Source organism: Crotalus tigris, unplaced genomic scaffold, assembly GCF_016545835.1.
Source record: "Crotalus tigris isolate CLP2741 ecotype Arizona unplaced genomic scaffold, ASM1654583v1 scf7180000019553.37968852642:3898890, whole genome shotgun sequence".
Classification (NCBI taxonomy): domain Eukaryota; kingdom Metazoa; phylum Chordata; class Lepidosauria; order Squamata; family Viperidae; genus Crotalus; species Crotalus tigris.
In genome coordinates this window covers 540,628-554,319 of record NW_024097591.1, presented here as the reverse complement: position 1 = coordinate 554,319, position 13,692 = coordinate 540,628, and the positions used below count along the sequence as shown (strand labels likewise).

The 13,692-nt window shown below is 49.0% G+C and overlaps 2 protein-coding genes across 5 annotated transcripts in view; one reads left to right on the top strand and one right to left on the bottom strand.

Moving 5' to 3' along the window:
* The window catches only part of MACROD1 (mono-ADP ribosylhydrolase 1), a 167,993-nt gene that overhangs the window by 36,845 nt on the left and 117,456 nt on the right, over nucleotides 1-13,692 (top strand). The gene's annotated exons all lie outside the window — the stretch shown is intronic.
* The window catches only part of FLRT1 (fibronectin leucine rich transmembrane protein 1), an 85,812-nt gene that overhangs the window by 12,600 nt on the left and 59,520 nt on the right, over nucleotides 1-13,692 (bottom strand). The window contains exon 1 of one of the 3 annotated variants that reach the window (XM_039363509.1): nucleotides 7,786-8,616. The exons of the other annotated variants lie outside the window; for them this stretch is intronic. Coding sequence (XP_039219443.1) covers nucleotides 7,786-7,798 — 13 coding nt within the window. The 5' untranslated portion in view covers nucleotides 7,799-8,616. Of the gene's footprint in view, nucleotides 1-7,785; nucleotides 8,617-13,692 lie in introns of those variants that run through there. 3 annotated transcript variants of the gene reach the window in all.

The window sequence follows — 13,692 nt, the reverse complement described above, 5'->3', positions numbered from 1 at the left end:
CTCAGAGAGCACCAAGGACCCCACAATCCTCCTTTTCCTCCCCCCTTCTAGCCCTGAGGATGTTACCTAGTTGGGTCACGAAACGTCTGCAACAAAACCACCCAGCTCAGAGAGCACCAAGCGCCCCACAGTCCTTTTCCCTCCTCCTCCCCCCCCCCGCTCAACCAACCCCAGTCTCTTCTCGCACCGATGAAATTATCTAGTTTGGGTAGTGAAACATCTGCAAGGAAACCGCCAGGCTCAGATACCACCCAGGACCCCTCACCACAATAAACCACCAGAACGCCCTCAGCCCTGATAGAGCTCTGCATTTTCCGTTTTTAACTCAATCCATGAAAAACCACCCCAACTTTGGGCTCCTACAGGACTGACCAGCACATGCTGGGGCAGATCCCTTTTTCCAGAATTGGGAGGGGGAAGGAACTAACAATCGCGCTCCTCCCCCCCAAATCTCCAGAGCTGGCAAACGTGTCTCTGCGAAGCTGCCTGTGCTCCAGCTTGTATCTGAGCATGGACCTGAACGTCACTCTTGAACACAGAGCAGATAGAGGAGACGTAGGGATGACGGATGAGTCCTGCTCTGAAGTAGAGCATTTAGCAGTGCTAAATCATACTGCTAGGCACAATAGGAGTGTCTCAATATTGGAGGGGCTGCCGCAAAGCAGAGGGGGCCGACCTATCTTCCAAAGCACCAGAAGGCGTGAGAAGAAACGTCGATGGAAACTAATCAAAGAGAGAAAGCAACCTAGAACTAAAAGAGAAACTTCCCAGAACTGAGAAGAATTAACCAGTGGAACGGCTTGCCTCCAGAAGTTGTGGGCGCTCCATCACGGGAGGTTTTTAAGAAGAGACTGGACAGCCGTTGGTCTGAAATGGGATGGGGCCTCCTGCTTGAGCAGCGGGTTGGACTAGAAGACCTCCAAGGTCCCTTCCAGCTCTATTCTGTATTTTGTATTGTGTTCTGTATTTGTCAGCAGCCGAGGCCATTGGTGATTTTGGCAAACAGCTTTGGGGAAGGCCCAAACATCTCACGTAGACATTCACGGCTGGACCAAAAGAGAGATTCCAGCCCACACTCTGGAAGCCACATCCCCGTTGGCTGCTCTGTGTGCGAAGAGGAGGATCCACAACCTCTGGCAATCAGAAAGGCAGCCCAGATGTGCGCTTCAGAAGCCCGGCTCTTTAACTGAACCAGTACACCCTCTTCCAATGAGCCAAGATGGATGTCGTCCAAGGGCTGCATCTGACAGCCTCCGAGCCTTGGCATCTCCAATCGAGGGAAACGATACCCAAGGGGTGAGAGGCTCCAGTGAGAACAGGCAATCCTGGCTTGGAGCGGGTGATGTAAGATCTTTCACCATCTTTCATCATTAGCCAAGCTGGCTGAAGGAGACCTGCAGAGCCCTGCATCCTTTCTCTTCCTCTCCTTGTTCGGTGTGCCTGCGCTGTGAAGATGTGGGTGAAAGAAACGCAGGTTCCCCAGCGTCTGTGGGTTGCATCAGGAGGGCAGGATGGCGAGGGGGAGAAGGGGCTGAATTTGGGGCTTCAAAGAATTGGCGGGGGGGGGGCAAACAGTTGGCAGGAAGGGCCTCCGATAAGTGTGGGATAGGGGACAGGTGTGCTGGTCTTAAATGAGGCTCGGAGGCTGACCAGAAATGGACAGGAGAGCAGGGAGATGATCAGCCCAATTTTGCAGCTAATGCCCTCTCTGCTTTGGCCTCACATTCGGAGTGGGCAACTGAATAATAGAATTGGAAGGGACCTTGGAGGTCTTCTAGTCCAACCTCCTGCTTGAGCAGGAGACCCTATAACATTTCAGACAAGTGGCTATCCAGTCTCTTCGTCAAAACCGCCAAGGATGCAGCGCTCACAATTTCTGGAGGCAAGTTGTTCCACTGGTTCATTGTCCTCACTGTTAGGAAGGCTCTCCTTAATTCCAGATTGCTTCTCTCTCTCTTTGATCACTTTCCAACCATTGTTTCTTGTCCTCTGGTGCTCTGGAGAATAGTTTGACCCCCTCTTCTTTGCGGCAGCCCCTCAAATTTTGGAAGACTGCTATCATGTCCATTGATTAATTGTTCTCACTAGCTGAAAATTCCTCCTTTGTTCTAGGTTGCTTCTCTCCTTGATTAGTTTCCATCCGTTGCTTCTTGTCCTGCCTTTGGGTGCTTTGGAGAATAGCTTGACTGCCTCTTCTTTGTGGCAACTCCCGAGATACTGGAAGACTGCTATCATGTCACCCCTGGTCCTTCTTTTCATTAAACTAGACCTATCCAATTCCTGCAACAGTTCCTTGTATGTTTTAGCCTCCTGTCGCCTAATTATCTTTCTTGCTCTTCTCTGCATTCAAGTCTCAGCATCCTTTTTGTATTGTGGTGAGCAAAACTGGACACAGTATTCCAAGCGTGTTTTGAACAGCAAAAGAGTCTTAATAGAGCTGCCTGTTTTTTTGCACTGGGAATACACCGTGAAGACGCAAGAAACAAACCAAAATGAAGAAAAGATCCAGTAGGCCCTCGGGCCTTGATGGGACCCAACTTTCAACTGGCACACATGTGTACAAGCAGTCCTGGATTTACAACCGTTCATTTAGTGACTGTTTAAAGATACAACAGCACTGAAAAAAGTGACTTATGACCGTTTTTCACACTTATGACCATTGCAGCATCCCTGTGGTTAGGGCAGGGGTAGGCAACCTTGGCTCTTTTATGACTGATGGACTTCAATTCCCAGAATTCCTGCATGGCTCAGCTTGGAAACTCTCCCTTTCCCCTCAGCATGGCTGGCTCAGGAATTCTGGGAATTGAAGTCCATGAGTCATAAAAGAGCCAAGGTTGCCTACCCCTGAGTTAGGTGATCAAAATTGGGACACTTGACAATCGGTTCATATTTACGACGGTCGCGCTTTCCCGGGGGGGGCAGTGGACCCACTTTTGCGACCTTCTACCGAGCAAAGCCAATGGGGAAGCTAGCTTCACTTAACAACCCGTATTACTAACTTCACAACTGCAGTGATTCCCTTAACAATTGTGTCAAGAAAAGGTCGTAAAGTGGGGGCAAAACTCAATTAGCAACTGTCTCGCTTAGCAATGGAAATTTTGGGCTCCATTGTGGTCGTAAGTCAAGGACTATCTGTATGGTGTTTTCTTTCTTTCTTTTCTTTCTTTTTTTCCAATGCTCATAAAAGCAAGGAAGATGAAATCTCCCTCTCTACAAACTGATAGCAATTCTTTTTTTTTTTTTTTTCCCCCATCCTGGGAAAAACGAGGTTGAGCTGATGCCCAGCTGTTGCCACTGCTGAGATCGGTTGTAAACTACTGTTATTTTTCCCAAAAGGAATGGCCTTCCATCTGTGGCAGGCGAAGGGTGTTGTTTGTGTTTGCTTCTGTGCAGAGAGCCAAATGGCCCATCTTGTGGTGTTTTTTGTTTTTGTTTTTTTCCTTTTTCAGAAAATTTCAGCCCCATTTCCCACCACTGGAAAAAAACACACACACACTTTGCTAATCTCCCCTTTGATTCCAGAGTGCAAAAGGCCATTTAATTAAGGTGCTTCGGTGCAGGGCTTCAAACCAGCCAAAGAGACACGGAATTAATATGATAGGGAAGCCCTTGACACATGAGCTGGCCGTTAGCTGGAGGGAAAAGGGTTATGTTTGGACAGATGCTGTTAATCAGGCTACCTGACCCCAGAGCAGCATAGGAAGATGGCCCCCATAGCCTTACGGATTGTGAATTTAATGAGGACTAGCTCTACTGGATCTGACAGAGCAGATTGATGGCTGGGAAAGGCCGTTTATCGAGTTATCATCTTGGATAGATGACTAACATCAGCATGGCTGGCTGGGGGATTCTGGGAGTTGAAGTCCACCCTTCAACTTCAAAAAACACTGGACTGGGTGGACTTCTGATCTGATTTAAGGAGGTGACTTGCAGGAGAAGTCTATCATTGATGGAGCAAATGTGCCAGGCTTGGTATAGTTTTAGGTGTTAGTTGCAAAAGGACAAAAATTAGCAATTAAGGTTACTATTTTCCTACCCAATGAGAAGGGGGTTAAACAGATTTTTGGATAGACAGAACAAAGTATATTTTGGCTTCAGAGGATCTTGTTTCCAACACTCTCAAAGAAATAAAGGGCTAGCAAAATCCAGCCTGTTCCAATGCTTGAAGGAATAATGTAGCAATGCTAAGGAAGCAGGGCAGTCTTTCTCCCCTGGCAAAACGTCTGCTAGGATCTTTTCATCTGCCTAATAATTCACAACACTGTCCACAGTTCTCAACTGGTAAATTGCGAAGAGGGAAGTAACTGAAGCGAGAGACCGTGAGTTCAAATCCTGCCTTAGTCCTGAAAGTCACCGAGTGACTTTAGGCTAGTCACTTTCTCTCAGCCCAGCCTACCTCAAAAGGTGGTTGTTTTGGGGAGGAGGAGGAGGAAATGGAAATGCTTGCCTTGAATCCCTTGTAAAAATACTAAAGGCGGGACGCAAATAAATACTGTAAAAAATAATTAAAAAAAAACCGATGTAAAAAGAAGAAGAAAAAACAAGCAAAGTTGTTCATTTAACAACCGCCTACTAACTTAGGAACTGCACTAATTCCCTTAAGTGTGGCAAACAAGACTGTAGAATAGGGCAAAACTGACTTAACACTGTCTTGCTTAGCAACGTAAAAGCTGGGCTCCATTGCGGTTGTAAGTCGAGGACTACAAAAGTTGGGGAGACCAGCCACAAACCTTGAACCGTGCCATTGGAATTGCTGTTCCTTTCATTGTACGTCCAAGTGGCCTGGCTTAAGTGTGGCTTCTCTAAGAAACCATGGGCTGAGGCTGAACAATAACGAAGCACCGTGCCTGGAGGGCAGGCAACCTATATTAAGCCACATACATCATGGCTGAGCAGAATGTGTGAACCCAGCATCCTGCTAACTGGGAAGATTGCACCAGGAACCATAGACTAAACCTGCCCTGGACCCTGGAGGATTTATCCCAGCAAAGAGGTTATTTTAGAAGCTCGAATCAATTTTGGAAGCAGGAGAATTAGCAGATATGAGCTACTGTGCACCAGATGGGAGCCAACATCAGTTTTCCACTACTTGGCATCTACGGAATCAGCGGTTCAGCAACTTTCAGCGGGGTGGACTTCAACTCCCAGAATTCCCCAGCCACCAGGAATTCTGGGAGTTGAAGTCCACCCCGCTGAAAGTAGCCGACATTGAGAAAGAGTGTTTGGGATGCTCCAGGGCCAGAGAATTCTGGGCGGGGGAAAAATGAGAACCAAACCTGCCTGATCAGCAAGATACTGAGTTCAATCCTCCCCCCCCCCCAAAGCTGGCTGGCCCCGAATGCGAAAGCCGGTCTCCAAGTGGAACAAAACTGACCTTCAGCAACACTGCAAAGCCACTCTGCAAAAAATGGGGGAGTGTAATTGTTTTTAAATTTATCTGTGCTGAGCGGCTGCCCTTAAAACTGCTATGATGGAAACGCAAGGATATAAATAACTGCCATTTTTTTTTTAAAAATATCTTAATGGGAAGCACGATAATCCCTTGCGGATCACCTGCTTTGCATGCTAAAGGTCTCAGGTTCCCCCTCTCCCCAAAATGACCTCAGCCATCCTTAAGAATAAAAATCTTAAAACCCCACATTTTTCCCACGGTGACTCAACAACATCTTCCAACAGGCTGCCGGCAGCTGTTGCCCATTCACAGCTTCCAGCTCCATGAAATGGACCTGTTCTTTGGCCCAAACCAACATGGATGGGATTAGTCAAGTCAAAACAAAAGATTCTTGCAGCCACAACAGACAATCAAAATCCTTAATGTTACAGGAGATAGTCATCAACAGCTTTGATGGCAACACCACTTACTTAAGAACAAGGCAAATGGCATTGTTTTGCAATCCACCACAAACCTGGGTGTGCGTGGGCCAAGCCGCTATAATAATAGAATACACATCATAGAATATACATAATGATGGATATCATATACATCACGATTGCCTCCCTTTGGGAGAGGGTGCTAAAAGACAAAAGGTAAATCTATGAAAGAAACTTAACAGAACAGCAGAGTTGGAAGGGACCTTGGAGGTCTTCTAGTCCAACCCCCTGCTCAGGCAGGAAACCCTACACCATTTTGGACAAATGGCTGTCCAGTCTCTTCTTAAAAAGTGTTGGAGCATTCACCGCTTCTGGAGGCAGGTGGTTCCACTGGTTAACCGTTCTCACTGTCAGGAAGTTTCTCCTTAGTTCTAGTTTGCTTCTCTCCTTGGTCAGTTTCCATCCGTTGCTTCTTGTCCTGCCTTCAGGGGCTTTGGAGGACAGCTTGACTCCCTCTTCTTTGGGGCAGCCCCTGAGATATTGGATCACTAGTTCCCCCCTAGTTCTTCTTTTCATTAGACTAGACTAGACCTGACATTTCATTAGACTAGACATGAAGTTTCTCTCATCTTGTGGCAGCTTTCTTAAACCAGCTTTCTCCAGATGGCCCAGGATTAGGAGAAACGTGGCTTGGCAGGCATTATTAGAGCAAGCTTGCAAATTAAAGGCCTGTTGCAACTAGAAAATGTTAATTATGTTATGTTATGTTAATTCATACAGGGGGAAAGATATCAAAAACTTCCAGATTTATCCCAGCGAAATGCCACAGAAGGACAAAACTGAAGTTCCCCACTCTCTTGTTGCATAGATTTCTGTTTGTTTGTTTTTTGCAGCATTTAGGCAGAAATTTATAAAAGTACTCCCCCTTGCATCCTTGAATCCTATCCCTATCTCAGAAGGGTATCTGAGTGGGCACCAGTCTTTTAATTTTTTTAAAAAAGAGGGAAGTCCCCCCCAAAAATCCACATCCACTTTCCAAGAGTGAGCACCCTTAAAATGGAATTTAGTTTCCCTCAGCCCCCCCCCCACAACCTAGACACCTCTGTTTTCCTTGTGTGTGCCAAGTTAGGTGGAGTAATATGTTATTGCCAAGAAAAAAGTGATATTGCCAAGAGAAAAAAAAAGCTGCACGTTGTTGTCAAAGAATCCTAAAGGCACCCTGTTCCCCCCCCCAATCAAATTCCTCCTTGCCTGATCCCAATCAGGGGGAAAAAAAAAGTTTGGGTGGAGGGTTTTTTTGTTTTGGGGTGTGTGTATGTTTTTCCCCCCAAGCAAGATGTGAATCACCTTTTCTTGAAATTCGCCCAAGTATTCTCGGCCTCGTTTTTATTTTTTGGGGGAAACAGCCCCGGGTGTCTTTGGCCGAGGCGTTTGCAAACCTGCCCCGGTCTTTTCTCCCCCCCCTCCCCAAAAAAGGGGCTCGATCCCCATGCACAAGCGGCCAGGGACCCTCCCCCCATGACTTCTCTCTTCTTTCTCTCTCCTAAGTGGCCTTTTCCACTCGCCTTCCCTCCCCAAACGACGCAGAAGCCCTGCGCTGTCCCGGGAACAATCCGTGCGCCCAAGACGAACGCGCTGCTCTTTTGGAAGAGGTAGACTGCCTCCGTCCAAGGAAGCTCTCTCTCTCTCTCTCTCTCTCTCTCTCTCTCTCTCTCTCTCTCGTTCTAGCAAACGAGGGAGCCAAGCCCCCCCCCTCCTTTCTCCGCCGTCTCCAAAGAGCGGTCCAGCTTGCTGGGCATCCCGGCTCGAAGGCTGGAGGAGCCACCTCTGTGGATGGGGAGGTGGGGCAGGAAGGGCTGGGTCCCGGGTGGGGGCCGAAGGCCTGACACCCTGCCCCCTCCCCCTGCCTGCCTTACAAACTTTCTCCCACCCCCCCCACCACCCTTGGCCTCGCACCTCCCGGGGGTGACTTACCGCGCCTGGGCATCGCCGCCTCCCCGGGACGGCCCAGCGCTTGCACGGAGATCGCTGGTCCAGCTCCCGGCGGCGGCGTTGGCGTTGGCGGTCTTCCTTCCCTCCCTGCCTCCCGACTCCAGGGCCGGGAAGAGGCAGCCAAGCAGGCAGCGAGCGACGCGCTCCGATCTGCCCTAGCACCAATGCCCCGGACATGGCCAGGCCATGCCTCCTCCTCGTCCTCCTCCTCCTCGCTCGCCTGCCTTGCGGCGCTTCCTCCCCTTCCTCCTGGCCGCCGTCGCTTCGGATTCGGATTGCCTCCTCCTCCTCCTCCTCCTCCTCCAGGCCGGGGCCCGCCGGAGCAGCGAGGGCTGCGTGCGGGTGGCTGTGCGCGCGCGCCGTGCAAAAAAAGAAAAAAAAAGCACGCCAGGCGCGGGCGGAGGGCAGAAGCGGCGGGGCTGGAGGAGGAGGAGGAGGAGGAGGAGGCGCTACCGAGCAGCCCCTGGCGGCGGGGGAGCGCCTCTTCCTTCCCCCCCCTCCCCAAAGTCCTTAAGTCTTGGCGGTGTTGCCACAGGATGCGCCCACAAATTCTATGCTGGCGCTTGAGGTTGACCCGGCTGAGCGTGGCACCCTAAGCCCTAGACTCAGACCCTGCGTTGGGTTCAGCCTGTAGTGGAAACCTCCTCCCTCACCCGCGAGAAATTCCCCCAGCCATCCTAAACAGTCCAGCCAGATAGGTCCTCCCTGAAGACGGCAGACGGGGCGCACACGCTCGCCTCGATTTTCTTGCCTCTTCTTCCGCAGCGCTTTCATCCCATCCCCAAATGGGAAAGGTACATTTTTTCCAAGCCAAACTCCAGATCCTCGTGGCATGCGCCGGCTTGCAAATTCTCTTCAGAGAGGCTTTTGGTGCTGGCTTCCTGCACAAGATGGGGCTAGAACTCACAACACACACACACACACACACACACACACACACACACACACACACCGGTTTCTAGCCAGATGCTTTTACCAGTTGCACCAAAATGGCTCTCGGACTACAGCTCCCCTATTCCTCAGCCAAGGGGGCCAACAGCAGTATGGGGGCAATGCGGCTTCTCCTCTCCCCCCCCCAGCAATACTGTAACAATTGAATTGATTTACATTAGGGGTGTCCCACCTTGGCAAACTTTGAAGACTTATGGACTTCAACTCCCAGAATTCCCCAGCCAGCCTGGCTGGCTGGGGAATTCTGGGAATTGAAGTCCAGAGGTATTAAAGTAATCAAGGTTGGACTCTCCTGATTTAAGAGGCTCCGACTTGGCTTACAGGCCCCGTTTTTTGTTTTGCAAATAAAGTGAAGAACATACAGTGCCTACAGTCACAAACAGCAAAATATAAACATACAAAATGCTACATTTTCCCCCAGTTTTATTTTGGATTGCAACAGCCTTCTCCAGGCACAGCTCAGGTCATATTCTGCATTGTGGCTTGCCAACCTCAGTGACCGGGGTGATCTAATCAAAAGAGCCCAATATGGCTTAGCTCAATGAATGAATCAAATAGGAACAACTCTTCAGCCTCCTTCCTTCCAACGCTAGCTTGCTCTGTTTGGGATTGGGGGGAGGGCGATCACATTTATAATCTCTTTTTCTGCAGTATTTTTTGGGGAGGGGAATCATGGAAGATTTCAGGCCTCTCCTTGTACTAAAAATGAAAAATCTAGCCTTTTTTTTAAAAAAAATGTAAACATACAAAGCAATGCGTGCTTTAACCACTCTTTCCCTGAGCTTTGATTTAAAAAAAAATAAAACATCTTCTGCCACTTTAGAATGAAGCAGGGGGCCATTTAACAAAAAAACAGCCTTTACGACAGTTTCTGTAAAATTATTATTACTGAAAAGAATGACAAATGGGAAAGTGTTTAATTTACAGGGGCAGGGCTGTAGTTATTACAGCTCCCCCCCCCCCGTTTTCATTTTGAAGGAATTCATAGCTGGCATCCCGACAAACCTGGCTGAAAATCTGTTTGTTTGTTCCCCCCCCCCCCCAGAAGGCAAGATACTGTGATAGGATCAGCCATCTGTCAGATCTGTGGGTTGTCCCAAATAGCAGACACCGGGGAGGCAACGCAACCTAACGTGGAGCCAGGCTGAGTGGGTGGCACCTTACAGCCCCTGGCAGAATCCAAAAGGAGTAGTCACTTCCTTAATTTCCTGGCAAGGGAGAAAAGTATCAGCCCCCCCCTCCTTTTTTTTCTTTTTCTTTTTAATTAAAACCTGCCTGCTTGGTGCGCTGAGGGCCTGAAATGAGATGATCAAACGTGTTAGAAGAGACGTAGGGGAAGGCACAGGCCTGAGACTCAAGGAAAGTTCGTTTTAGTTGCGTTTCCCAAATCGGTGCGTTGCCCCCCACAGCCGTGGGGAAGTGCTGGCACCCTGGCAGACAGGATCTGCCCCCTCCTGGGACTGCTTTAGGGAGGAGACATCCCCTCCCTCTTCGGCTTTCCCACAGCGGCAGCTTTTGCACGAGGGGGCACATGTCTGTGAGATAAGGATCTGATGAGTAAGGGATACTGGCAACCTCCTTCAGTGGGCAGAGGTTCACAGTAGGCACTGCTCTTGGATGAGTTGCCAGCTTGCTTTTCACCACAAAGCGGTCGGTGTGGTTTTTGTCTTAATGCATTGGCGCTGCTTGGACTCAACCTGGCTTTAGCTCTCTCTGTGTGTGTGTTTGTGTGTGTGTGTGTGTGTGTGTGTGTGTGTGTGAATCCAACATTTGAGCTATATAGTGTTGGAAGAAAAGTCTTCGTCGTGGTTCAGTCCAAGCCGGGGATAAACAACATGGCGACTGCTTTAGAAAGAAGGTTGCAGTTTCTTGAAGAGGAGAGCCAGACAGAAAGTTGGCTCTGGCAGAAAAAAGAGGAAAAAAGGGTCTTCTCAATCACACACACAGACATATACACATTTCCTTTTTTCCTCTTTTCTGCCACAACCATCTTTCTGTCTGGCTCTCCTCTTCAAGAAACTGCGACCTTCTTTCTAAAGCAGTCGCCATGTTGTTTATCCCCGGCTTGGACTGAACCACGATGAAAACTTTTCTTCCAACACTAGGTTGAGAATTTGGTGAGTTTCTTTCCCTCGAGTTTGCAGGCTTCGTAGCCCCTTGCTCCCACCAAGCTGATGGTGACTAGGTACATAGAAACATCCCTGTCCTTTTTTTCAGCAATACGATAGTTTTCCTTCCTTCCTTCCTTCCTTCCTTCCTTCCTTCCTTCCTTCCTTCCTTCCTTCCTTCCTTCCTTCCTTCCTTCCTTCCCTCCTTCCTTCCTTCCCCCCTCCCCTACATTATCTCTCAATTTCCTTCCTTCCTTCCTTCCTAAGTCAGGGATCTTCAAACTTGGCCCCTTTATGACTTATGGACTTCAATTCCCGGAATTCCTCAGTTTAACGTAGCAAGGGAGCTAGAGAGAACATTGGAGGTGCCGGTGGTGGACGAACCCATAAGTCCCCTGATATCGGACACGGCCATATCAGGAGATTTTGCTGAGGCTCTTAAAGCCGAGGACCGAAAGAGTGAGTCCAACTACAGGAGAACGCACCAGGCAATAGCTTGGGCTACCAGGGCGACTACCTCCGCGTCCTTTTTCACCAGAGCCACACTTTGTTGGCTCCGTGAGTTACAGGGCCGGGTTCCCATGGAGGATATACGCACTCACCAGGAACTCAGCAAAATGGTAGCGGCCACGGAATATGCGTCGGACGCGACACTTTTAGCGACCAAGTTTTCAGCCAAGGCAATGGCGACAAACAACACGAGCAGGCGCATCCTCTGGCTAAAGAACTGGCAGGCGGATACCAAATCCAAGTGGAAATTGGCTTCGGCTCCGTACCAAGGGGCAAAGCTGTTTGGTGAGGCACTAATGCCATACCTGACAGAGAACAAATTCTGGGACTTGAAGTCCACAAGTCATAAAGGGGCCAAGTTTGAAGACCCCTGTTCTGGGTCAATGTTTGTCAACCTTGGCAGTTTTAAGTTAGGTGGACTTCAACACCCAGAATTCCCAAGCCAGCTACAGGTGAAGTCCACCTGTCTCAAAGTTGCCAGACTTGAGAAACACTGTCCTGTGTATATTATAAACCACCATCCTGATCATCATTTCCATTATGTCTGCCACACTCTAGGAGGAAGTCTAGGCTAGCATTACAAAATGTTGGTTTGGGGCCTCTCTCTATAGCCCCTAAGTCTAACCTCTGATTCCCCCCATGTAATTAAAACCATCCCCAACATTTCTAAAGCCTAGGATAGCCTTTCAAAGGCAGTGCTCCCTTATTTTCTCTTTGGGGAGACGAATGGCTCTTTCTCTTCCCTTCGTGCCCCTTTCCAAAATCCTGAGAGCGCGAGAAGATACGTCATTTTTTTTCCCCTTTAGCAGAAGTGCCAGGCCTCCAATCAAATTAATACCCGTGGAGCTGTTTGAAGTTAAATAATAATATTCTTCCTTGGGGGGGGGGCAGGGAGGCTGCCCTTTTTGTCTCTCCAAAGCAGGTCAGATGGCAGATCATAATTATCTGGGCTGTGGCTTGCTTGGGGCTTTTATACCGAAGCTGTTATTAAAAAAGGTTCCACCGAATTTGGGAAGGGAAAAAACCCACGTTGTGCTGAGTCTTCCTTTAATCCAGAAACTCAAATACCCCTCGGTCTCTTTCTCCTTCTCCTGCAAAGCTCAGCAGTCTTCCTGTCTGACAGCTCGGCTGGGCGGATGGGTCAGTGAATTCATTTCAGACGTTTTCCCCCCCCCCACATCTTTTCTTTAAAAAAAACACACCAAGTTTCTAGGCCTCATGGACCCCTCACCTAGGTGGGGATTACCAGACGATGGGCCAATAACAGGGATTGGTAGTGACTTGGGCTTTTAAAATGGAAAGTACAGAGAGCCCTGGACTCACAACCACAATTCAAGCCAACGTTGCCCTTGCTAAGCTCGTTGTTAAACGAGTCGGGGGCCAATTTTTACGAGCTTTTTTGCCCTTCCTCCCCCCCCACATTTGTTAAACAAATTGTTCCATGCAGTTACTACGTGAATCACCCGGTCGTTAAACGGATCCCGGCTTCCCGCCATTGACTTCGTTCGCCGGAAGCCGGCTGGGTAGGTCGTAAAAATGGCGATCACGTGACCCCGGGATGCCACAACAACATCGTAAACACATGCCGGTTGCCGAGAGCCCGAATTTGTATCCCGTGACCGTGGCGGGTGGGGGGGATGCCACTTTTTCCCAGTGCCATTTGTAGCTGTGGTTGCTAAACAAAACAGCTGTAAGGTGAGGACTACCCGTATGGATGCAGGGAGAGATTTCAAAGAGGTTTCAGGACTTGAGGCTTGTGCGTTTGTGTGCGTGCGTGTTTTGCATGCGCTCGGCTCCTAATTCTGCAATGTGGCGAAAGGGGATTTTTGCACTGTTTTGGAAACGACGACCTGATCTCAGGACCGTTTCCATGGAGGTCTGTCTCTTCTACTATTGTGGCCCTTTTGAGGGTCTCCATCTGACTGCCTTCAAGTCCCGTGGACAAGGTTCACTGGCCAAAGCCGATAAACTGGGGTTTATGCCAGCCCTCGCTAAGCCTAAATCAAATAAATCAACGTTATCCCCTTCGCGAACTGAGCCTGCCAAGTTCATTCTGGGACGTTTGGGCAGGAACGTTCTGAGATCACTCATTCATAATTAAATTACTATTGGCGGCTTACCTTATTCATTATTAATTAAATTATTAATTAACATCGGCAAACAACAATCCGGGCCCTGGAGCCTCGCAAACAAGCTGGGAATGGCAGATCCTGTGCTCTTTAGAGAAAATACCCATTTCGCTACGTTCTCTGAACCGACCAGCCCCAGAGGTTGAGGAAGAAGTGGAGGGAGGACACGTAAAGCAGAAATAACTAGCGAG